Below are 27,003 nucleotides of genomic sequence, written 5' to 3' on the forward strand. Positions count from 1 at the left end.
ACAAACGTTTTCTGGCGGCTGATTCTTCATTGTTCGCGCTCAAGGTCATTTTCATGAGCCTGTCGTCGAACGTCATTCCCTTGAATAATTCTGCTCAGGCTTTTCCTCCCTCTGGCCTTAAGGTTTGCGCTATTTAAGACCAATCATGTCAATGTGGAAAAGAATTAATCCTGCTTAAAAAAAATATATATTACATGACTAGAATGTATGTTAGCATCCCCCTGATCCTGTCTCTGGATATAGACTTTAGTTTGGTGGAGCAGGAGATAGTTGAAGTAAATAATCATGCGGGCTTAGATATCAAGAGAAGTTCATTGTCAAGTTCACTTAGGTGCTTACAGAGGCTTGTTTTCATGTAGGTGCTCTGTATCTGTCAGGCGCTCAGATCCTGGAAGAAAATCAAGGCAGTGAACAATGCCGCGTTTTAGAAGCGAGTCAAGCTCCGGCCCCACAAAAACCATGTGGTGTAATTCATTGCGATAGATAGATTAACCTCAGTGCACCGCGGAGGCCTCGGCATACTTGTCCACATTGTTCTAATGGCAGCCCACAGTCTTTGGGAATATCCTGTTGTTTGTTTTTATTTTTGTCATTTTTTTTTGCTCCTCTCCCTTTCTTTCCTCTGTGGCTACAGTCGACTGCAGGAGAGTAAATAACATTTGATATGCATAAACAGCCCCTTCCTATTCATTACTGTCAGAGCGCTGGAGTGCAGGAGGCGGAGGTCAGCATGTGAAGGTCCTCCTCAGGCAGGAGAAACGCCTGTGGTAGCTGTCACTCCTCTGCTCCCCAGCACCACCGCAACTCCACCCCCAGCCCTCCCTACCTACACCTCCTCCTCTATCCTCCTCTCTCTCCCCCTCCCTCACTCCCCTATTAGCACAGGCTCCAGGTCATAACCTTTCCGTGGCATTTTGCGATTCCACCACCCTTTGATTAGTGCAATATTTACATATTTCACAGTGGAGAGGGCGTTCTTGTGTCGCAGACACTTGAAGTGTTGTAAATGCGTTTGGCCTTTTGCCTGGGAAATGCGGAGGAGTCGGACTCTCTGGTGGTGGCGGTAGTCAAGGCTGCCATGCTGATTTACGCCGTAGTGTGTTTTAAGTATATTTACCCCTCCACTGCCCACACCGCAGCGGCTAGCGTCCACATACAAGTGCCATTTGGTCTGTGATGTGGCCCTCGTCTTCCTGAGGTAGGCCGTTTAGCGGCCATTAGAGAGTGATAGTGCTCCCTGGTGGCAGATATAGATCATGCCCTCTGACATAGCCTCCACACAGCAGAGTTTCAAAGGGTTACATGCAAAGAGGAACAGAGAAACCTTCCCCAGAGGGAGGACCACTGTTCATTCTTACTTGCAGCAACAGCGTGAGAGATACCAGAGCACCATGGATGAAATGCAAGGCTATAGAAACATGGTGAAGGGTTTACAAGGGTTAGAACCTGACTCCCAGTCGTGTGTAAGGTTAGATTACTTGACTTATTGTTTGACATGCAGGGTCATGTGTTGGGTCTTTAGGTGAAGGTGTAGTATTTTACTTCTCTCTATCGTTTGAGACGAAACCACAGGATCGGTCTAAAGAAAGACATATCGGCTTTGAACAATTATAGAATCATTATTATTTGATTTGATGAATACTATTGTCAGAGAAAATTATCACATGCTCATCTTTGATTGGTTTAGCACAAAAACTGAGGATACTTCCTGATAACCTTGCCTTGAAATGTTCACATAAACAACCAAAACTTTTACACCTCAGTTTTTATGAATTAAACAGATAAGATACATTTTTAATTAGTGAGCTGTGGCGGTGCTGGGAGGTTGATTTTATCAGACAAGGTAGACCGTGTTTGTGCTAACCTAATGGCTTTAGCCTTATATTTACTGCAGTCACAATGATATTGATCTTCTTAACTCAGTAAGAAAGCAAATAAACTAAAATGTCTAGAGTGGGCTTGAAACAAACTACTTTGATGTAATCGTCCTTTACGTCTAAATATAGATTTACAGCAGTTCTGGTCTCTGTTCCGGCCAAGCTCGAAGGCTGCTTCATTAAAAAGGTCTGAGACATGATGATCATTCAAATGGGGATGAGACAGTTTTGGACAGTCTAGACAAAGTTCTTGGCAAACTTGTCGGAACAATATGAACAATTTCTAAATGAAGTAATTTCAAAATCTGTGAGAGGCGGTGGACTAGTGGCAGAAACTTGGACTATGGGCAGAAAAGGTCTCTGGTTCGTCTCTGGTTCGACTCCACGGAGAAACAACAAAAAGATGAACCTGGATTGATCTGTCCAAAAATCCAAGAGGATTCTCCCTACCCTGTCTAGTGCCCCTGAGCAAGGCACCTTACTCCCCCTAACATCTGCTCCCCGGGGGCCGTACATGGTCGCTCACCGCTCTGTGTGTTCTGCACCCGATGGGTCAAAAGCAGAGGTTAAATTTTCCTACCTGCATGAGTGTGCCTGTGCATGTCTGTGCATGTGTTTGAGATAAATAAATGCATCTTAATCTTAATTTAAACAAAACGATGTGTGAGGCATGGTAAATGCACTCATTTAGCCTCTAGCATTCTGTGGAGGTCAAAATAATGTTTGAGTCTTTTCACAAATGGTCAGAATATAATTCTGAGTAAAATGTTTTTGTCCATTAAAGTTTGGGGACATAACACCAGGTGCCACGAGTTAGTCTAAACATCTAATCCCATCCAATCTCAATGGGTCAACACAGAAAAATAATATAAGCATGCATTTGAAAAGGTAAAAAAAGACCTTGTAGATTTCCTGCGCAATGGGAGAAAAGCATTGTGTTGATACACCCGCTGTTAACACCTCTATTAAAGACTTCGAAGGAGAACAACTGCTCCCTTTTTTACAATGAAGTTGGAAAAGATACAAAAAAAGCACACTACACTCTGTTCACCAACACACCTATCATCAAATTCGAGCTCGCCTGACGTTCAGTGAAGTTTCCACCTCAGTCAGTCACTCAGTCAGTCAGTCAGCTTCTCTCCGCCGTGTGACAGAAAGAAAAGATGTCAGCGAACAGGTTTTCCGGGGAGCTCAGGGCCGTCACGTCTGTCTCCGCGGTGACTGATGAGGTTGGGAAGAGTGACGGGCAGCTGCAGTCTTTTCTCAGCCTGCAGGCCTGCCTGGCATTAACGTTATGTGCCATGTTCTCAGAGGGAACCCGTCATTCAGCTGTCACTCAAACCGACAGACAGATGGTGCACATAGACGCCGAACATGAAAGGGACTGGCAAAGTAGCAACCGATCCCTAGGTGGTCCCTCGTAGTTGAAGGGCGAGGGGTTTCTCATCACCGTTGCTTGGCAGCTCGACTTCAGCTGCGCGGCCACACGTGGACATCAAGGTGCCAACGGGCCCGGGCCCACATCAAAGTCTCCATCCATCAAATGTGTCACATGCTATGAAAGTGAACAGCTTGCGGTGTGTGGCTGAGGTCTGATCTGTTTTCACCTCGTGTCCATGAATCATGACCACTCTCACTTTCTTCTGCAGGCAATGGAGATTATGTATGGAACCCCGCCGTGGCCAGAAGGCACGATGAGACGCACCAGACTGTATTTAGGAAGCATGTTCGTGTGGTAGAGTTGAGATCAGCTAAGTGCATGCGTGGGAAGAAGATTATTTAAACTAGTTTACCTGTTGGCACGCTTAGGTCCTCGCCCTTGCCCGCCACCCGACTTACACTGACTGACCCTGATCCCCAGGCTGGTCGGTTAGTGACAGACAGGTACATTTCAGATAACTTTATTTATTGATGGTTATCAGGATGTGAAGCTTTCAACAAATGAGATGAAAAATGACGTAAGAAAGTATCTGATAATGAATGACCACAAGAAAATGCTAAATACATACAATTTTTAATACTGTCAATAATCACAGACAGCGCACTGCATTTTTCTAGTGTGAGTCAAATGGAAAATTAAAAATCTGAAAACTGTAACAAGCTTTTTCATCTAAACTTGGACGTGTTCAGTCAAAGCGGCAAAACAAGCGGAACCAGATGAAAGGCGGTGACAACAGGTGGCATTTTCCGTGTCTTTATTGTGGACATGACATTACATCTTTTTGAAATGATGTACAAAAGTGTAACAGAACTGAGAATGGCTCAGACGAGGTAGAGCTTTCACATCGGCTTGCTGGCTTGAAAACAACACGTTATAAAACAACAACAAAAATAAAACCCCAGACAAATCAAATGAAAACAAACACTCCTGTCTACCCCTGTCCTCTTATCCTTTTTGAAGTGATAATAAATACAGATGTCAACCGATTACATTTGGAATAATAATAATGTCTTCTAAGGTAAATTACTCATGAAGTTCATCACAAATAAAAAAAGCAACAAGGACACAAATAAAACAACTTAAGAGGCATGACAAAAAAACAACTGACCAAAAAGAAAAAGAACAACACCTGCCAGTGCCTGGGAGGGCAGCCATGACTAGCTACTGAACAAATCCTACAGTTTAGCAAAGAGAAAGACTAAAAACACACTCTTACATCTTTCTGAAAAAAATAAGCACTGCCTGATGCACCTAGCATTATCTTACTTCCCATGAGGAGACTTAGCTAAAAAGCTGTGCCGCACCGCTGTCACCGAACAAATCATTCGCCGCTAAAAACCAACGGGAATCGTCCTAAAGCCCCTAGAACAGAAGTGACGTTGCAGTGTGTTAGCCGGCACAATTAAAGAGACATTCTCAAAGAAACCTTGTGGCTAGAACTGGACAAAATGAGAACAGTTAAAGCAGTAACCTAGTCTAAGTGCACTAGTAATGCCATTTGGTTTCTACTGCTGTATATAAAGGGTTTGGTAAAAGTGGATTACAGATATACAGCTTATATTACATACACTGACTCCCACTTCATAGTTTTTCTAAGTCACACTTCGGAGTACAAATTCATAACTGAGGAGTTAATCTTAAAGGGAATTCTGTACATTGGTATTAGTAGTACACTACCACAAAGGTTAGAGTATCCATTTCAAGTATTTTCACTACCCACACCTTCAATAAACACACTGTATGTGTATTGTTATACATAATCAAGCACACGATATTGTATGCTTATCTTAACAACCCTCTGGTATAGCATACCATGCTATCATCCTGTAAAAACGTCTGAGGTCTCAAAATAGATGGGATGTACAGTACTCTGTTCGCTCTGTAGACTTCAACTGGTGTAAATTTTGATTTTTTTAACGTGTACAGAAAAAAAAGGTCTCCACAAAATCGACAGTTCTATTCTTGCTTTTTCGAGTCGAAGCTACTTTGAGCTACCTTTGCTTTTTCTTCTTCTACTTCTTCTTTTCCCCCAGTGTGTCAAGGCATGGCTTGTTCAATCTCTGCAGACCGCTGAGGGGAGGGAAACAAAGCACGGGACACCAAAGAAAAGAACATTTCATCCTCGCAAAGAGCAGTTCTATACCTTTATAACCAGCCGACAAAAACTTAAAACAGGCTTTCAACGCAGAGGAGGTAGGCTGCTGCACTAAAGCTTCTATCTAGAGGGAGGCTGGAGTACATAGGAGCGAGTGAACCTCTTACACAGTATGGAGAGGTTTGAAAAGAATGCACCTACACATACTCTCACACACACACACACATCTGTGTTAAGGCTGTGACGGCGCTACAGTTTAATAGGCCTCAGAATGTGTCCAACTTGTGTATTTATCCCTGATCTCTCTGGAATCCTGACCTCCTGACCTCTGGCTGCTCTCTCTCTCTCTTTTCTCTCTCTCTCTCTCTCTCTCTCTCTCTCTCTTTTCTCTCTTTCTCTTTATTACCTTTTCCTTTCTGTCTTTCTAAAATGCTAATCTTCTCATCTCAACTCAAGAAATGTAGGCCTTGCATACACTACTGCAGATATTTTTTGCAGATATTTGTCCAATACATATTGAACCTTGTTTTACAAAATATCTCCTTCCAGACGTGAACACAAAAATGACTACACTCCAACAAGCATGCCAGGTCAGTGGCAAAAAAAGTCTATGTCAACAACCTGTCAAATACCAGGGAAGATTTTTTATAGCAAAAATATCTGCATTAGTATGGACAAAGCGTAAGATTCGGGGTCTGTCCTAAATGTTTTATTGACAAAATCATTTGTTATGTCAAAAGTACATGTTGCATGATATGTCTGTTTTTGTTTAATTTGCCTGTTTTAAAGTAATAGATGGACAGTTTAGGAATAATGCACATTGATCCAGAGAACTCAGCTACTCAAGTTTTATTTTGAATTGTATTTGTATTTCTAACTTTCCAAATTAAGCAAATGAAGCTGCAATCTTTCACAATTATTTGAAAATGAAAAAGAACAAATTTTAAAAAGCAATAAAAGCAGTTTTTCCAACACTAGCAGTACCATGTTGTCCTTTGCATGTACAGGGACATAAGCTGAGGCTTGATCTGTCCGATCCACTTACGAGTTCCTGCCACTCCCTCTGTTGTGGAGTCTAATTCAAAGTCACTCCCCGACGTGATGGAGTTATGGAGGAAAACTGCCTCCACTCAGTTCTTTCCCCTTAAATGGACAATAATTGAATGACCATAAAAGTGGTACGCTCATTTATATTGGCTATTAAAAACGCACACTCTTTTTAATGAGCACTAAAGCAGACACCCCCATTAGCGTTCTCTCTCTCTCCCTCTCCCTCTCCCTCTCTCTCTCTGTACTCCTACCTCTCTCCAACTCAGTCTCGCTCTCTCCCTAATCATCAGCTGTGCAGCCTCCGAGTGGTCGCTGCACTCTGGAGTGGAAGGAAGTGAGTTGAACACGCAGACACACACACACACAACCACACACACATAGAAGTCGCCATCTTCATGACTTAGAGCCAAGATGAGACGAGCTTGCAATGTGTCAGTTGACTGTTGATGAAGGGCAGAGCATCCTCTCCTCTCTCGTGTCATTTCCTGGATGATTGGTGTCCTGAGGAACGCACAAACTCATACAATAACGCAAACAAAAAAGCCATGCAATGCCACAGTCCTCTACTAAAATCTTTTTTTTGCCTTTTGTCGAGATGCGCTAAGCAGGTGGTGGTGCCTCCAAAATGGCAGCGGGAGGTAAGAATTTCAGTTCGTAGGACCCCTGTGTTCCATCGTCCTTTTACGTTGATGTAAACTTAACACAACTTTCCTTATTTTGCCAAACTTCACATTTAAAAAGAGCAAACGTTGGCGAATCCACCTTTCCTTTCCATCTATTATTTCCTTCTTCTGTGGCCCTATATTTTCTGCTTTTACAACTGCCTAGCACAGCTTTAACTAACTTCTTAACAAAAACAAAAGTACTTCAAAAAAAATTACAAGAACCTTAATTTTATACATTTCTTCTCGCAGGATACTCAGCGGAGAGGAGAGGCTCAAAAAGTAAATCATTTGTCTCGGGTCCCATTTGCAGATTTCTATGAGTGGTGGCTGTGTTTTGGAGTTGTTTGATTCCCTGACTAGTCTGGCCCCCAAAACCAGATCATAGTACATCCAGAGGAGATTGTTATTGTTGTTGTTGTGTGGTTGGTGTGTGTTTGGCAGCCAGTGCTCCTTGCTCCTCCTGGCTCAGTGGCAAGCTCCGTGTGTCTGGGTACAGGCTGTTGTCGAAAGGCATATGGTGGACACTCTGGACGTGCGTCTTTAGGTTCCCTTTCTGAGATGCTCGGTATGGGCAGAGCTGGCAGCAGAATGGCCTCTCCCCTGAGGAACACACACACACACAAACACACACAGTTGATAGGTCAGGTACAGAGGCCCCAGGTGACGTTATAGATGAATGCAACAGAATACGACATAAATCACAGATAAGACGGTGGAAATAACACAAGCGAACACAGACAAACATAAAACCAAGACACGTGATGGTATTCAGAGGAAAAAAAGGGAAACATGATGCAGGTTAAGAGAAGCGTTCACATTCCTTTTCTTTATTCTTACACTTAATTCAACTTAAAAAGTAAACGCTCTGCCATTCTATCCTGACCCAGATGGAATAACGCTTCCTTTCTGTTTGTGACACACTTCTCTACGCTTTTCTCTCAATCACACAAGCCTACCCTCCACCACACACACACACACATACACACTATACTCTCTTTTCTAATTAGACTGACCTACAATGGCACAGACACCTCTGCGAGAAAAAAAAAGAGGGAAAAAAAATAATAATAAAGTACGCAACAAGCACCTGAACAAAACAAATGAGATTGCCATTTAATTGCACCTAATTATCATTTTGATAAATGGAGGAATATCAAAGCAGGGGAAACAAATGACTCCCCTTGGCCCCTCCCACACCCCCTCTCCCCAAAGAAGAAACAAGGAAATATAGCTGTTATCATACATCATCAGTAACACAACAGAGAGGAAGGAACGAAGGGGGTGAGAACAAGAGATAAAAAACAAAAAAAAGATATAATTAATCACACGAAAATCAAAGAAAAAAGACAAAAGAAACAGCTGGAAAGACGGCGAGGGTGAGACGTGAGAGGAAAGCGAGCACCTCCACGACACCGTCCTTTGAGGAAAACATGGCTGACGGGACCGGTGCACTACATTATACTAAAGGTTATCGTCACCGTAAAGCAGCGTCAACACTACATCTAATTGGACCCCTCTGCTGCGCCTGCTCCCATCATTCATGGCGTGCGGTAAATCTGAGAGCACGCGGGTGTGTGGCTGTGTGTGATGGGTTTGATTAATTAAGATGGAGGCGCAGCGTGTGTAGGAGCCAGCTCGCACCGAATGTCAAATCAGAACAGATATACTCCTGTGTTCCCCTCGGCCTCGACGCACCTCACTGGGAAGGCGTTAAATTTGTCAGATATTTAATAATATAATAAGATATTTACATGTTTACTATAATACAAGATAAAGAAAAGGATGAGGTGAAGCAATCGGATATTTATTAAACTGATCAGTAATTTATTATCGAATTATCTGCCAATTAGTTAACTGATCATTTTTTGTCATGGGAGTTGTGGTGTTATTGAACTGCACCTCCCACAAGTCACTTATTTTTATTATGGAAGTTTGAGTTCTTATAGCGGGAGCTCTTCCATATGTGAAACCATACATCTTAACTCTACGTGCAGATGTTTCCACCTGAAACACTCTACAGACACATGTCAAGGTGTCAACTTGAAAACATGCTACTTATTCAGACCAACTTTTCCTGCAGTTTTCAGAACGTTAGACGGGAGGAGTTATAGATGATGGATGGCTGCAGCTGCACGATCAAACTCACAATCACTCGTCATGCTAAGTGCCTGTATGTTCCTCTGATATATGTCCCAAATAGACCAGGAACAGAAAAGCTCATCACTTACAATGGAGGAACTGAAGGATGTATCCGACTCCTGGTGGTGAGCATGTGACTGTCTTGTGTTGGCATATCTCTTATTAGAGCAGAACTTTACTATTGGATACTACAATGTGTTTGCTTAATTTGCATTTGAAAGGGTTTTCATGTGTTTATGAAATGAATATATAATCGAAACCCAGCAAATTCATATCAATAAGAAACATTGTAATGTTTAAGGTTTTGAGGGAAACTTAAAAAAATGCCAAGCTGCTTTTTTCTCAATTAATATGAGAACCATTAACCCTGTCTAATTCAAATATGAAAGCCACTGAATGTGTACTGGATACACACACGCTGATGTCAGGTGTGATCCAGCTGTGAGGATGCCATGTGTTAATGCCAGGTGCCACGTGTGACTGTTACACATGAAGAAGAATCAAGAAATGAAAAACAGAAAAGATGGTGAGGTGCAAGACTGACACTGACACGCACATGCGGAGGTGAGGCGGTAGAAAAATCATAACAGCAATGGTAAGACAACATGCAGAAGCGATGGATGTGGGTGGGGAGCCCAGTGATTAGCCATCGTGCCACATACTTGTTTGGGAGCCTCAGAAGCGGTGGCGTGAGCGTCAGTACCTCTGTGGAGTCCGTTAAAATCAAACCCAACTGTGGGGGGAGAAGGAGGGAGTGGAGGGGGGTGGGGGGGGGGGGGGGGGGGGGGGGGGGGGGGGGGGGGGGGGGGGGGGCAGGGGGGAGGAAGGGGAGGAGGGCATTTGGTTAAAAGCTCTACCAGATTCACACAAGCAATTTTTTTCTCTCTCTCTCGCTCGCTCTCTCTCTTCCACCACCATCGGCATGCAGTAAGGTTTGCCACCAGCGCCCCTCGTTAATGGAGGGGAACTGGCAGTGATGATGATGATGATGATGATGGCGATGATGGTGGTGGTGATGATGATGGAACCTGGTGGAGGCAAGTCAGTGATTTAATATGACGCATGTTAATGGAGGCCTCGGGGTGGCTGGCCTTTTTCAGCGTGTGCACGTCCATGCTGAAGACAACCGCTGGTGACAACATTAATTACAGCCTCGGCAAGTGTTTACAGAGCCTATGCATGGGCGTGTGTGTGTGTGTGTGTGTGTGTGTGTGTGTGTGTGTGTGTGTGTTTACAGTAGAGCTCGGGGGAGGCTGAGCACTGCATCACTTACCATTTGGCCTCTGTCACTTAGAATCACTGGCGGTGCCACATATCATTCACACTCTCTATAAAGAAGCTACTTAACTCACTGTCTACTGTGATCACCGCCAACTCGGCTGATGGACATGACAGGAGTGGATGGGAGGTAGGGAGAGGGGAGAAGACGAGAGGTGGAGGAAAATGTGGAGGAACGAAGAGGAAAGGAAACAGGAATGATTGGGAAAAGTTAGACGAGAGGGAAAATAGAGGAAGAGGAAGAATAGAGAAACAACAAAAAAATAAAGCAAAGTAAATAGGAAGAGAGAAGAGACAAGATGAAAGTGAGGAAGGTAATAACAGAGAATGTGTCGGTAAAGGAGATATGATGGGGAATTAAAGACTGACAGGAGAAAAAGGTGAGATGAGAGGAAAGAATTAAGGGAAGGAAAGGAACGGAACGGAAAAGAGGACATGAGGACATGAGGAAATGAAAAGTAGAGGGGGGGAAGGATAAAGTAGAGGAAAAGGTGGGACGTCTAAATCAAGTGAAAGACATCGGGACACATGCAAATGGCTTCATGAGGCTGGCGTGGACAAATGCTGTTCTGCTTCATTAGAATGCACAATTCCATCTCTCTAATTGACATGTGATTAATAATGTATACAATTTGTCACAGGTCAGTATCCGGAGCAAATCGTGTTTCAGTTTAAAAAATAGAGACAGCTGCCCGGCCCAGGGCGGGGACGGACTCACAGACTGGCTGTCACACTCAGCTGAACAAAAAAGATCCGTGTTGATTTATTTTGGCGAGCGCAGGAGCACAGTCGACGTATGAAGAGTCGGATGATGAAATATCGTCCAGGATGTGAATCTCCATGCATATATTCTCCACCTCTCACGTGAGTGTTTCTGGGTGGATGAATAGGCGTGCGGGTGAGGATGTGTGTACACGGGCGGCGAGGGGAATGAGTGACTGTTGAAGGAGTGGCGAAAAAAATGGGAACATCGAGTAATACATGAATAACAAGTGGCTAATGAGGTTGTTCTACAGGTTTGAGACCTCTCCTACCCACAGCACAGTGCACTGAAGCTGTCAGCCGGGCTGCTCTTTGCAGAGGTCATTTGTCTGTGTTACAATAGACTCTCAGTGACGGATGCTCCTGCAAAAACTTCTTTAACTGTTACTGCGAATGACTTTAAAAACTCGACTAATTGATCTGTTTAATCCATTTGTTCTCTTCCGGGGTCCTGGAAAGCCAGCGTCCTTTTCAATAGCTCAAAAACTGGAATTAGTCAAGTTTTTACAGATGTAGTAGATTAGTCTGCGCGACTTCTAACGATGAGCAAGTAAAGCAGGTTTCAACAGAGGTTGAGTGGTTCTCGGACAATGGCAAACTCAGAGTTTCTCTTCGGAGGCCGACGGTACCGCAGCATCAGGGACCGCACCACCAGGCTCAGAGACAGTTTCATCCCCCAGGCCATAAGACTTTTAAACTCCTCTGAACTGCAATAACTCCACCAAACTAGCACCATGACATATTTGCATATTTGCACCATTGTACTATTGTTGTTTTATTTTCTCTTCAGCTGTTTTTATATATATTTAGATATATATATACTTTATTTTCTATTTTAAATTTTGATATTCTATTTTATTCAATTTTATTCTATTTTATACTATTTCTATTTTATTTTTTAGGTTGTTATTACTTGAGCATTGCTAGAAGAGAGCCTGTGACTCAAGCATTTTACTGCCAGCGACTGCTTAATGTTATTGTTGTGCATTTGATAATAACAAATCTTGTTAGCAGGAGATTTTCTTGCAGCAGGAGATTTTCCGGTCAGATGTGTTGACAGAAATCTCCGGAGTGGTTAGGTGAGGGTTGGCGCAGGACGTAAAGAATCTGTGCAGCGGAGGTCACGCATTTTTGTTTCCAGCACTCTGACGTATCAGCCCTTATTACCAAAAGCTCTCTTGACATCTTCCTCTGTGTCTTCTACATGTATGGCACCGCTTTTCATCCTGAGATATGTGGATTTTTTATTTATATTCTGTTTTCTGCCCGTCACATGTCATCAACATACCCATTCGCTCACTGTGAATCCTCTGGATAATCAGCTGTTTTCTTGTATGGGCCAGCAGACATTATCCAGAGGTTTTACCTGGGGGCTGGCAGGAGGAACTCCAGACAAAGTCAGCAGCCCCTCCGGAGAATGTCAGGATACTCTCTGGAGTTCAGTGCATGTCTGAAAGCACTCATACGGATATTGTATTGGCTTTTATATTGATAAGGAATCCATTGAGTTTTTCCTTTTTTATGTCCTGCATGTGTTGATGTGTAATCCGTTTTCCTCTGAGTGTGTGTGCGCTCATGTTTTACCTGTATGGGATCTCATGTGTGTGCGCAGGTGGCTCGGCTGACTGAAGCTCTTCCCGCACTCGTGACAGATATACTGCCCCTGTCGCATGAGAGACCTCAGCATCCCTGATCACACAGAGAAAAAAGAGAGGAAAAACACATTAAAAAAATATAAATAAGGCAAATCATTTCAACCTGGAAGTTTAATCTGGTAAAAACATGTGTAGGATGTAAATCAAATGAATGGAGGGAACATTAGGCTGATTCAGCTGTTTGAGGATTGAAGAAGAGGAGGCCTAAAAAATGGAACATGGATTATATCTCTCTTACAGTCGAAATGTTGTGTTTTTTGGGCGTTTTGCTCTTCTGGCCTGTCATTCCTTTGATTTGCAAATAAAAGCCCTTTTTGAAACGTGACTTGTGTCTATCCATCCATTTATACTACTTATTCCTTCAGGCTCACTGGGGGGGGGGGGGGGGTCTCCAACATACAGAGAGAAATAAATATTCTCGTTCACATCCACACTTACGGCCAATCTAAAGGTCTCCAATTAACCTAACCTGCCTGTCTCTGGACCTCGGGAGGAAGCTGGAGAAAACTCCACTCAGACCCCAGCAGAACCGAGATGTGACCCGGGAATTTACATTCATAGATCAAACACACACATCAAAGAAGAAGCAGAAATTAAAATCACACGACAGACAAGTTTTTCTCACCCACACACGGGCCAATCACATCTGTTTTGCGTGTCCATGTGACATTTCTCATGTGAGGTTTTTCTACGAAGACTGGTGGAAAATGTGGACTTCATTATCAGTCGATTCCGAAGCAGGAGACGGTTTTGCGTGGCAATGTTTGCGGAGAGATGTGAATGGAGATGTAAAGGTCAGTAATGGGCAGAAAGTGAGTGGGTGCACAGGAGCACGGAGTCCGGCTGGAGCGGTGGAGGTAGGCGGCGTCAGTAGTGGACTCGCGCGAGCATCATTAGTATGTCTAATGTGTCATTATGAGCGGCTAGCTCCAGGGGCTGGACTGCAGCTGTCACACAGCATCATCTCAGCGGCTGACAGCCAGACACACACAGCACACACACACTCCGCATAAATTACAGGCAATTAAAACGCCCCGGCTGTGATGTGCCCGCTCCGCTGCCCGTGTGTCACATGTCAGGTGTGTGTCCGCAAGTGTATGCATTCCAAGAGTTATATTTATTTGTGTGTGTGTGTGTGTGTTTGCTTGGGTCCTGGCACACACTGGCTACATTTGCACTCACCCACGTGCACAGGGTGATGCAGTAACACTCACATTACATGCACAAGTCACCTTTACAAATTAAATGTCATACAGAAGCAACTTGTCGAATTTTGATGATTTCAAAGCTCACACATCCCATCACATGACTTGACTAAATGCAAAATGAGGATAATCTTTCTTTCTTATTCATGGAGCTGCTGAGGAGGTTCAGATGTTGTCTTCACTTTCCAACTTTTCTTTTTTATATTTTTATGCACTTAAAAAAATATACTTAAGAAACAAGTTGAACCGACAATTTAAACATATATTCGGATAACTTTAAAAAGGTTATTCTGCAGAATGCATAAATCGAATGAAGCCGCAGCATTCTTTAACCTCCTTAAGTTACAGATCCAATGCTGTGACACACATCCTATGAAGAGAATCACAGGAGTAGTTGCAGGTTAATTAATTCAAATGCAAATCTTTCAAAGATGTTTACAGGTATTTATTTTAAGTGCAGTTTAAAAACCAAAAGGAAACCCTAGCAAATAAAAATCAGCCAATTTCCAACTGAACATAGATAATGGTATTTCTGAAACTATAAAGAGACAGTATAAGAAAAAGGGCACCGAGAAATTAATTGTTATGGGATATGAAGTCCAACTGTCTATGGTAAAGCAGAGTCTAAGCGAGCGGCCACTCAGCGTAAAGGAACCTCTTGTTGGAAGTGAAATGACTGTAATTCAGGCATTTACATTTGTATTATGTAGTTATCTATGTAACAAGGACCTGGAGTGTATGTGCTGTATGTAGGCCAATCATTGAAAGATCGTTGGATCCGTTTGATGAACTTCTGACCTCAAACACTCACATGCAATCCTGTGACCTCTCTTGCTGAAAGATAACAGACCTGAGGGTCTGGGGGTTTGCTTAACTGCTCAAATACCCCAAGCATTAAAGCTGGCATATACCTGGGCAGTGCCTGGCCCACTAGTTGTGTGTTTTTTTGTGTGTGTAGGTGGAAAGCGGTGAGTGTTGGAGGGACGCAGCCCGACAAGGAGGACGGGGAGGCGGAGGAGGTGACAGAGAGTGTCTCTGGCAGCCGGACTGCTGGCCTCTGGATACTCTACTTCTACTCTGCGGCCGCCAGCCCTTCTCACTGATGCACTAATGAAAGACAAGACAAGGCTGGATGGAAAAACACAAGCAGACACACACACACACTGGCACGAATATTAGAGAGGGAGAAGGGAGAACGACTCAGTTGCTCAAAAAAGGTCACTTTATAGCATGTGACTCAAAGGGCTAAGGCGGATGGTGACGATATGTGCCTGGACGGGTGACAGCGATGTCATGCGTCCGCTCTGGGGCTGTTGTCTTTGACCCCTGGCTCCGCACAGCCCCACTTGACCTTAGAGACACAACTGAAAATAGGCAAATAATTCGGATGTTGGGTAATGACCATTTCCAAAGCAGCTGGTGGGGTAATTATTCTGTCTCATCTCCCTCTTTGCCTATTACGTTCCCGCTCCCTGTGTTTTGCCCCCCCCCCCCCCCCCCCCCCCCCCCCAACTCGCATCTGTGCGAGCCTCTCGTCAGGCAGAGCCATGACCTAAACAGTTTGTGACAGCTTTCTGGGAGAGTGGAGCTGGAGACTAGGCATGCCTCGCAGACCTGAGAGCAGCAAAGGTTCTGTCACGTCTTTCACGGCATACAAAAAAAAAAACTTTTGCATCTGAAAAACCTGAGCACATACGGACACACGTGCACAGAAGCACATGCTGCCCTAGATTCTTTTATCGTACCAGGTAAACGTGTGTCTGCTCATTTAATGTATATCCCCTTCATTACTATTCAAACCTTGTCAGAGTGGAGCAGTCTGTGTGCCGGTCATTATGAGTGAGTGAGAGTGTTAGGGAGGATAAATACGTGTATCTGACCGAATATGGCTCGAAACATTGAGTGTGGATCTGTGTGTCTTTTACTGGCTTACCTTGTCAAGTCCAGTAGCAGCTAAACAACAAGATACTCAGTGGCTGGAAAACATTTTCCTTCAACTCATGACATTTGGCATTTTCACCGAGGCCAAAACTCCCTGGGCATATTGTGTGTGAGCTGATGATGGGGGATGAAGACGACTCTCCCAAGTAATGGCATTTCAAAGTAGCAAAAGCCAAATTATTGCATTGTGTTACCACAAAATTTCGCATTTTTAGATGTAAATCAGCAATAAAAAAGGACAAAAGAACAAAAATGGCTCCTTACCAGTGGGATCCAACATGGCGTTGGCTGCACCCCAGCGGTGGTATAAAGTGGCCAGATCGTGGGGGCTGTAGTTTTTGAGGAAGCTGAGGACGTCATTTGGCATCTCCGTGTCTCAGCGATTGGCTCCTGCTTCGCATCTGCACGAGACTCCAAAGGCAATGAAGTAGAAGTAGAGGAGGAGGCGGAATTATGCAGAGTGCCTCTGCGTGCCTGGGGGGCTCCATAGTTGTCTCCCGCTGCGGAGCTATGGGTGATGGCGCTGGGCCTTGTGGCGTTAGCCCGGCCCTGGCTCTTGGAGTTGGGATGCGGCTGATGAGGGGAGCCCCTGGCCCGGCTGTACTCAGCAAGGCCATGTTTGCTGGACAGCATGAAACCGAGGCCCTCTTGAGGCATTAAGTAGCGGTCGGCCATCCTGGAAACTGTGGCGGAGCTGGGGCTCGGTGCTGAGGAATGTGAGAGGGCGCCACTGCTCTTCTCTGTGGAGCCTGAGGATGACAGCGAACTGCCCCTTGGGTAAATATCCACTTTGGGTCTGAAGCGAGACGGATAACTCTGGTCCTCAGTGTGCCTGATGCTGCTGTTGGCGCTGACGCCTGGCTGTACAGGGACTCTCCCCGCATGGGTGCCCGAGGAGGAGGAGGAACCCCTGGAGAATGACGTGGAGGGGGTACAGGAAGATGATGATGGTGATGTTGATAATGATGATGATGATGATGATGATGATGGCGTGGCTGCGTGACTTGTCGGCTTGTTCTTCTTCTGCACTTCACTGGCGTCGGTTGGGGGCTGGGTGCGCTGGTTGCGGATCAGTGGAGGCAGTGGTGGACACTCTTTTCCCTCCAGGACTGGTGGGGGACCGGTGCGCCTCCTGGAGGATAACGAACTGTCCCGGGAGCCCTTTGAGTTGTTCTTAAAGGCCCATTTAGGAGCCAGATTGGAGCTACTGCTGTTGATGCGGTGAGCCACAGTCTGGTGCATCCAGAGCACCTCGGGATAGCGGGTGGAGTGGGAGCAGAAGGAGCACTTGTGGCTAGGGAGGCTCTTCCTGTCCAAGGTGAGGGAGGCTATCCCCCTCGTGCCATCAACCCTCACACACAGATCCACAGGGGTCATGCTGGGGTCCAGCGGGGACGATCGAGCACCGAGGTAAGCCGAAGGGGATGCTGAGCTTTTCAGCCCCTGGAGAAGAGCTTTCTTCAGTTTGGGATAACTACTGGGTGTGCCTCTGTCCGAGCTAGAGCTGGGGCTGGGGCTGGGGCTGGGGCTGGAGCTGGGTCTGTCTTCGGGGGCGGGGGGGGTGTTTGACACGAACATGAGTCAGATAAGCCTGCGACTCGGAGGTAACAAAGTCACACAGGCTGCAGATGTAAGGCTTCTCATCTGTAGGCGAGAGATGTGACAACATAAAGGTCAATGACTGCAAAATAAATAGTCTAGATTAAACTCATTACTTCAGTCCATATAATCGGAACATCATGTAATTTTGGTGAACAGCCACCAGGGCGCAGTATTGGCCACTGTTCTCATATCCCCTCTTTTAATTTTACATTAACAGAACCTTCTCTGCCATAACAAGAACTATTACATCTGCTATTGTAAGAGAAATAAACAAATAAAAAATAGATTAAAACAGACAACAATTATTACATCACATAATTGAGAGATGTTCCAATCATTTATGTGAATTATTCGTTTTTTTTAACTGGGTTAATATATTCAGCTTGTGTCAGTGAGCAGTGTTGATTTATCTCTGTGGTAACTGTTTGGATGTAAAGTGTTCTACATGTTGAGAAGCAATCTCAATTGATAAAATACAACATTAAGATTGAGCTGAATCAACACTTACTTTTTCCACAGTACAATAAAAGTAATATGAAGGCTAAAAACGTAGATTAGTTATTGTATGAATATGTGTATGTATTGGACTTGGTTTGGATTCTACATGTTTTAACTAAATTGAGCCCATGCTGCTGATTCCTGCTGTGTACTATTGTAATCTCCCCACAAGGGGGAGTATATGCCCCATCTGTCACTGGAAAAGTTTATGTCTAATTATAGATTTAGAGGGGGAGATTAATATGAAGAATAACAAAAAGGATCGGAATTAGAGTTAAAATGATCATGAAAATACATTGTTGTGTAATATGAAATCCACAGATTGGATCGTTTGAACATAAACATGTTCCAGGTCATGGAACCTTACACACATGAATATTTTACAAAATTCTCCCACAGAAGAACAGATCACATACTGTAACTAGGCCATTATTACCATCTCCACCACCCCTCCTAGGTTTAACAACAACACCAGTAACCTGCCATCTGTTTTTCATTTGGCTTCCTGTTGGCAACTCTGGCCAACACTCACAGCTCAGACTGTGCCAAGGTGAAGCCCCAGGACTGGGCAGTTTAGCAGTTAGGGTAGTAACACTGATGTGGCCTCTTTATAGGGCCCTTACTGTTCTTATAAAAATCTAACAACCAGCTGAAGAATCGAAAAGAGCATGTTTATATGTGTGTTGTAGAAATATCAGCGCAAACCTGAATCAGTCTGACAGATACACACAAACATGGAACACACACTAACACACACCCTGCCCAACCGTATGGGCCCATTTTCTGACACTGAAGTAACATGTGAAAGCAGGAGGAAACCACATATGTATCTTAGAAGCACACGAAGGATCCATCTTAACGATCCATGAAAATACTGCTTCCTATTTTCAGACTTGTATAGAGCCGGTGAGAATAACGCTCATGTGTCAGCTCTCATCGGGAGAGAAGCTGAACTGAAAAATGTCCATAGCTTTACAGTTGTGAGAGGGACTTGTGCAAATATATCTGAATACAACTCTAATTCTTTCATGTAAATCATCAACTATGTTTGCAGAGGGTTAACAATCCACTTCTTTCATCAGTCATAAATCAAAAGGCCTACGTGCATGTTGGTATCTGCGTGTGTACACTCCCACTTCCCATTTGCATTCACAAAATGTAGCAAAATGGCTGTAAGGGACGACAGAGTATTTTGGGACTACATTGTCCTCTGAGTGTCTCTTTCTCCATTGCCCTTATCCCTCTCCATCGAGAGGAGACTATAAATAACCAATCCCTCAGACATCAGGCAGCCTGGCTAGCTCAATGGTAAGAGGAGTGCATGAGTGACAGTGGAGGTGTCACAGGAGGTAACCTTAGAGATTAGAGATGAAGTCAGAGGGGATGGGGAAGACAGGTAAAGGGAAGAAGGATGGACAAATCGACAGAGGCCTTTAGATCTTGACAAGAATGTTTTTTGGGCAAAGGCTCATATATCTTCATAAAGGACGACTTTGTCACAAATATTAATTAGACCGACACTCAGTAGAGTGATTTCTTAATCTAGATCCATGAATTATTCTTTGAGAAATAAAATCACCCTATATTGCAATATAAAAGAAAATCTCATGGGTCATGTCCCATTCCTCTATCAAATTCCAGGAAATTTATCTTTGCATAATCCAGCTAATTAACACTGTAGCGCCCAAGGACCAAAACTCCTCATAAATTCTATCAAGCTGCGCCAAATTGCCCAAACTCATAAATATCAACATGTCAGATTTTCATCAAGATCCATGGTTCATTTTTGAGAAATCAATGAAAATGTTGAAAAACACTTGAGATGTTAAAGAAAGTGGAGAAAAAAATCCTCGATCTGTCCCTTGATCCAGAGCTGCACCAAAATTCAATGGGTTCTTCCCTGACCCATACTGTATCCACCCACCAAGTTTAATGGTAATCCATGGTCCAAGCCAAATCCAGATTAGGTCTGATTACATACTATACATTTATATACAGCTGAGTTTAAAAGGCCCTAAAATGTAATTCCTGCAGCCACCCAGCAGGATGCCAATGTTTTTGGCGAGAAAAAAATTTTACTCATAAAAGAAGCTAACCACACCTTAAACTGCTGGAGTACCGGACTTGTATGTTTCTACTCAAGTCAAATAATCCTATATTGTACAAATCAAAACATCAGTGAAGAGTAAAAGGAAACATGCAGACAGATTTTCATGGCAAAGACAGAAAAAAGGACATATTCACATGAGATAAGGGTGGGGGGGGGGGGAGGAGGAGGAGGAGGGGGGTTTCCTGAGACAGGAAGACCTGAAATAGCACGCAGCTCGATCAGGCCTGAAGAAATGTGGCTGCTATTTTTGAATGTCTGCACTTACACGCAGGAATGGAAACAATAACTACAACTCTGACTTATCCACTGCACTCTCCTAACCTGGACCAACAGTGTTTTCAGGTTGTTTGAAAGCTTAAAGACAAAAGCCAGAGATCTCAGGTCCTGCACACACAGGAATCCTCCCTTTAACACATTTCAACCCTGAGTGACCTAGGGTGTTTAGCTCGTCCATGGGTGGCTTGTCTCCCTTTTTTTGTTCTGCAGTGTTTATTGGTTGTGGAGGTGAAAAAATGATAGGCATTCCAAAAATGCCCTCTGCTCTACTGACATGCCACAGAAGAGCCAAAATAAGATTCACCTCATTGTTCTTGCTCTGTCAAACAAGATAATTTTAGTGTAGTAAACAGAATTTTCAGAAGAAGTTGAAGTTTATTGACTATATTATAGAGTTTGTTATGTGCAACTCTGTAAAAAGAGGTGAAGTAAGATGATGCAATTTCTCTATTTTCCCACATGGGGGCTCTAGTTCCCACTCCATAGGGGCTGAGGAGCTGAGGAGCTGCACCTACACAAAGGACAACTCATTAACAGATGTTTACTACAGAGTGACAGAGCCAGAGGCCCTGAGTGGGAGGCTTGAAAGGAGCTACGGTTATTTCTGCAAGAAAAAGACTAATGCAGACTTTACTCATGCTCATGGTTCTTCTTTTATATTTAGGCAGTTATATTTTCTGATCGTATTATGTGAGTAAATTAAATCAAATTAGATAACGGATGTAAAAATGGCCTCATCAGTGACTATAATATAGCAATCTGTAATGCTCTGACATCATTTACGGAAAAGCCCACTACATACAAAAGATCATATGATGCTATGATCATCTATTACAATAAAACATTCTTCATTTAAACTGTTTGTGATGAAAAGACTGAAACAGTGCAAATTTCCTAAATACTTTCCCAAATCACAAACATTTACCAACCGTAAGTTTAGTTGAGTTATAGATGGTATTAAAGTTAATAAAAATGACACAGCATTAAGACAGAACAAAGAAAGATGTTGTTGACTAACCTGAAAGCCCTCCAGAGTTTGCACTACCCATCTCTGAGGCCTGATCTCCCAGGGTAGAGGCCGGTGGAGAGTCTCCGTACCCTGGGGTGCAGGGCCGACTGGGGGAGCCTGACTCTGGATCACTGGTGGAGCCCCATCGGTCGTCCCTTGCAGTTCTTTCCTTGTCCCCTGCAGACGCCCTGCGTCCGTCTTTCCTGTGGACCCGCTGGTGGACGATCATCTGGTGACGACTGCGAAACACCTTCCCGCACTCAAAGCACTCGTTGTACTTGGAGGACGACTGCGACTGGGATGACCGTCGTCGGTCATGGCGAGACGATGGTCGGTACTCGGAATCGCTGAGGTTCTCTGGCGTCCGGTCCCCTGAAGAGCCATGACTTCCCAACCCAGAGCTACTGCGTCTGCCTGCGCTGCGCTTCTGTTGACCTTGAAGGACATAACGACTGCTCGCCTTCTCAAAGACCACAGCGGCTCCAGCAAGGGCGTCCTCCCCCATACCTCCTCCCCCATAGGAGGCCTTGAAACTATGCTCCACTGGCTCCACAACTCTTCCTTTAGTGGCTAATTGCCAGGCCTGGTAGCTGCAAACTGGATCTAGCTCAAGAATTCTTTGCCCCACAATTGTCTCCCCTTCACTGTCATTGTCCAGGGTCTTTTCCTCAACAGGTCGGATGTTTAAATAGTCAAGAAAACGTCTCTTAGCAGCTGGTGAGTCCTCATCATCACTGGCTCTGCATTGGCTCTGGGATTTCTTGCCATAGCTGACACCATGAACCTTTTCATGGACTCTTAGGCTCTCTTTGGTGTGAAACAGGTTCCCACATTTAGAGCACATTTGATAGGTAGATGTTACAGCGCCAGAAACAATATCAGGGTCCTGGGCTACATCGTTGATGGTGGCCGGATGCTCAGCTGATTCTGCTTTTGACCGTGACCTAGATTTGGTGTTGTGTGTTTTCATGTGAGATTTGAGAAACCAAGCTTCGCGGAACCGTCGTCCACAAATACGACAGCAGTGGTCCAGGACCCCTGCGTGTTTCTTCATGTGCGACTTCAGAAACCAGGCTTGGCTGAAGATTTGGCCACAGGTCTCACAGGGGAAGGACCCATCAGCCTGGGCTGGGTTGGCATCAGGTTCAGTCACAGCCTCTTCCTTAACAGCCGTCTCTTCTTCTGCGTCTGCAGTAATGTGGACCTTTTCAATGTGGCTGAGGAGCTGATCTTCTCGCTGGGCCTCATAGCCACAGAGACGGCAACAGTAAGGCCGCTGGTCAGTAACAGACTTCTCTCTTTTCATGCTCCTTGCAGGCCCTTTCCTCCGGCTCTCGTCAACACTATCCCCATTGATCATCCGGTTGCAGGCAGAGCTACTTTTAGTTGGACTCGTACCTCCATCGAGACCCTCAGAAACACTCATCTCCTCCTCCTCAGCCCCACCTTCTTCATCCTCGTTGGAGTGATGGCTAGAGAGCGTGCCCAGTTTATGACTGCGAATGTGCACTTTGAGGTTGCCTTTCTGAGAGGCCCTGTGGTCACAGTAGGGGCATTTGTAAGGACGTGCACCAGTGTGGCGTCTCATATGCTGCGACAAAGAGCTGAGGAAGGGGAAGCTGCGTCCGCAGACAGTGCAGTCGAAACTCCCAGGGATTTTGTCATCCTCACCCTCAATCTCATTCGCAGGATTAACCTTGTCTATCAAGAGCTTTTCCTTTTGACCTCCAGCCTGGGTCTCCATCAACTCCATATCGTCTCTAGTATTCATGGTACTAATCTGCTATATCTTTCTTGCCTCTAACGAGCTGAAAAGAACTTGAAAACTCTGCTATCTGCAGGTGGACATCCAGGGGTGTCTAGAGCGCCCTGGTTGAACAGCTATAATGCTATCTGCCTTCAGTCATCCAGAAATCCAACCGCTAACGCAGCAGCTCATTCAGCACTCTCTCCAGTGCCACACCATCAATCCATCTTCAACGAGCACTGTCATTGAACATTTACAAAGATGTCGAACCCATTTTCAGGTTAACAGAGGCCTAGAACAAAATGGAAACCTGAGATTCTCTTTCTCAGAATTAAGTGAAAGTTCTCCCTCGGTTTCAGGTCATCATTATGTCAGTGGCAGGAAGTTTTGAGAGGTTTCTGTGTCAGCGCAGCGAATTCACCAAACTTCTATTATTCATGTCACTGGCGTCTCTCCTTCATCCTCTGTTTTTTTTGTGTATCAGCAGCTTTCAGGTCATGTAACAGGGAGCTCTCTGTAGTGCAGCCTGCATGTATATCATCCACCTGTAAATGAAGAACAAAGAGAGAGGTGGTGGGAGACAGCAAGTGGGGAGGAATGGGAGAAAAGAGACAAATGGAAGATATTAGTGATTCTGCAGTATTTTTTTAAACAAATTCAGTTTCCGGCCACATTCAGTTGCTATTTGCATACACGTAGGAAAGATGGTTGCATTTGCCTATGGAGTGTATGTGTCATGAAGTAGACCCGCATATGTTAATGTATCTGTGAATTAAAAGGAGGGTAAACCGAGACTTCAGGTTGGTGATCAAGTCCCTTACAGGTTTGAGACTGCAAATGCTAATCCACAAGCAATTTGTGAGGTGAAAATATTATATTTATTATAACCAAACCCTAAATATATGAATTTCCTGTTTGTATTCATTCATTGGATCAGTTGTAACAGTCATATTTACCCATGTTGTGGATACATCTTTGCAATTCCCCAAAATGTGGTGTAAACTATGAGTTTGAGTGAAGATTTACATATTTGACGGACTGTTGTCATGAATAAAGTCCACCGTGTCTACAAGGATTGCACTGCACACATACACCACCACTATGAGCGTACATGTGTGTGTGTGTGTGTTGTGAATGTGCATTAGTAGTGCAGGGCTCCGGCGCTCTGATAACACACTGGCTGAGTTGACACTTTACACAATCAGGGTGGTGGTGAGGGGGGGTCATGTTCACATCAGCAAGATCAGCAGTGCTGCCGTACTCCCTCCCCATACTGGCCTCACACACCCGCCTCAACTGACAATATCACATGACAGGGATCTTAAGTACACAACAGGAAGTGGCTCTTCAGACAGTTTGCTTTGTACTGTTTCTCAAACAGGAGTTGAATGGCATTGGGGAGAGAGTCAAACGAAAAGAGAAAGAGACATGGTGATAAAAGGAGAGTAATTATATATGGGTGGAATATTTCCATAGTCAGTTGTCAATGATATCTGCTGTAATTATATATATAAATTAAATTATATAATGCTGTACATTTGCCAAAGTTGTCATGTTTCGTCTACATTTCTGTATTGCGACCTATTGTCATGTCTTGCTGCGGATTAACACAATATTCTCACTAAGAATAACTAGAGGTTAATCACGTCTTTCTTCTTTTCTCTCTGACAGCAGACACATTTTTTAACGTATCAAAATAGAAGCAATTTCTAAATTCCTTTCAGATAAAGATCACAACTTTGAAACATGAAAAGAATTTTCCACCGTAAGCTAGAGTATTAATTTCAGCAGATGCTGGAGCCTGAAAGTGTGGACTATATGAAACGTGAGTGACAGCATTATTACAGGCTATTATATAAAGTGCCAGGGCCCATAAGCTGAGTTACTGCCAGGCTCTAATTATAAGTGGATAATTGATCATAATCATAAGAGGATAAGGTGGTGGAGGAGGGAAGTTAGCACAAGAACAATCATATGTCTTAAACCTGCGCACTGAAAATGACTACCCTGCAACCGAGCAACCTATCTATCTAGAATGATTTATGATATTGAAATGCAGCGCAGCCGCAATGGTTCACCATGCTTCCTCCTGGAGTGTTAAGTAAGCCCAGGCTTCCAGTGAACAAGTGCTGCTCTAGCCAGAGGTGCAGCTGTGGCTGACATTACTCTGAAACAAAATGTATAATTAGATAGAGACCTATAAGAGTCTATCCATGCAGAAATCCTAAAGAAAGATAGAAGCTCACTTTTTCTGCTTGCTTTTGAAAACTCTTCAGACATGCAGGCAGTATTAATGTGTGGATCACGTAAAAACACTGTAACTTGATGACAAGCATCATGGCTAACTGTCAAGAGAGAGTACAAGTAGAGGCGTTAAGTCAGACTAAGGGAAATCACAAGAGAATGGACAAACAATTATTTTTTGGTTGTAGTAAAATACTTCATGTCTGGTGTGCTCCCCGTAATGAAAAAATTCTGGAGCATCATAGCAGCTGGAAACATGTCAAACTAGATGAGTAGCAAAGACAAATGCACATGGATAAAAAAGCTTATCTGCAGCATTTCAGTACCCAAAAAGAAATACTGACAAGACACAAGATATTAAACAAAAACATGAGTAATTTCCAGTTATTTTTCTAGCCTGCATTTCTATCCAGATTTCACAAGAGGGATGCATTGCTGTCTCAGCCAAGCAGGGTACTGATAAATTGAGGATTTCTTTGGGAAAGCTTTTTGTGGCGACACCAGCTGCGAGTGGCATCATCGTTGTCATCACTACCATCTGACATCAGACAACAAACCGAAAAGAAGCTGTCCATAAGGTTAGTGTGATGTATGTGTTGAATAATTTACTTTGGCCTGTGAAGAATGTGATAAAAAATGGAAAAGGCCCTTGATGGGAAAAAGGCTCCCCACACTTGCTCTAGTGCCTTCAAAAGATTCACATTTGTTGTTTTATGTGAAAAATCTCAACAGTTATTGCATGAACTACTAGAAACACATTCACGTCCCCCTCAGGATGAATAATAATCACTTTGAGGATCGAAAAAAAATGTCAACTAAATATTACCATGTTAGCATTGTCCAAGGTCTTAATAGCATACTAACGTTGACATTTAGCCCTAACCTCAAGATGGCTGCTACGTCCTTTCCTGGAGGGACGGCTTCATTATTCTAAACCTATGGCACCATACTGACCTGTGTTATGAACCGTATTTAAACGTCACACAGTGTCTGATCGGACTTATTCCTCTGCCTCAATTACACAAGACGTTAAAAGAACTGTAGATATATGAGGCATAAAACCCCAAAGAGAAGATTTTAAAGAGCCATAAACTTAATGCACCTCTTCATTTGGGGAACAAGGAAGCATGAGTAGGTAACAGCCAACACATGACATGATATGAGAATCAGGGGATGACGTGTAGCAGCAAAATAGGGAAAACAAAGACGCTCGGCTCCATTCATTCACCCACTGCAGTTTTGTCCCTGCATCTGTTCCAAATATCACTCATATAAGGTAGTAGGTTCTTGCAGACCTGGTGCTAAAAACAAAGGATAATGATCTTATTTCCTATTAAATGGCTTTGCTGATTTGGGGCCAGGAGGGCCGGGAGGAAAAGGAGGGTGGGGGGTTTTCCAGCAGTAAGCCT

General features: G+C 44.0%; 1 protein-coding gene across 1 annotated transcript in view; it reads right to left on the bottom strand.

Annotated features, from left to right (window-relative positions):
• Positions 1–4,055: 4,055 nt before the first annotated feature.
• The window catches only part of LOC128448989 (zinc finger protein 516-like), a 48,229-nt gene continuing 25,281 nt past the window's right edge, over positions 4,056–27,003 (bottom strand). Inside the window, 6 exon segments of the mRNA XM_053431931.1 lie at positions 4,056–7,728; positions 12,892–12,996; positions 16,373–16,480; positions 16,483–17,668; positions 17,670–17,752; positions 21,613–23,895. Coding sequence (XP_053287906.1) covers positions 7,532–7,728; positions 12,892–12,996; positions 16,373–16,480; positions 16,483–17,668; positions 17,670–17,752; positions 21,613–23,374 — 3,441 coding nt within the window. The 5' untranslated portion in view covers positions 23,375–23,895 and the 3' untranslated portion in view covers positions 4,056–7,531.

Source organism: Pleuronectes platessa, chromosome 10 (assembly GCF_947347685.1).
Source record: "Pleuronectes platessa chromosome 10, fPlePla1.1, whole genome shotgun sequence".
NCBI classification, from domain to species: Eukaryota; Metazoa; Chordata; class Actinopteri; order Pleuronectiformes; family Pleuronectidae; genus Pleuronectes; species Pleuronectes platessa.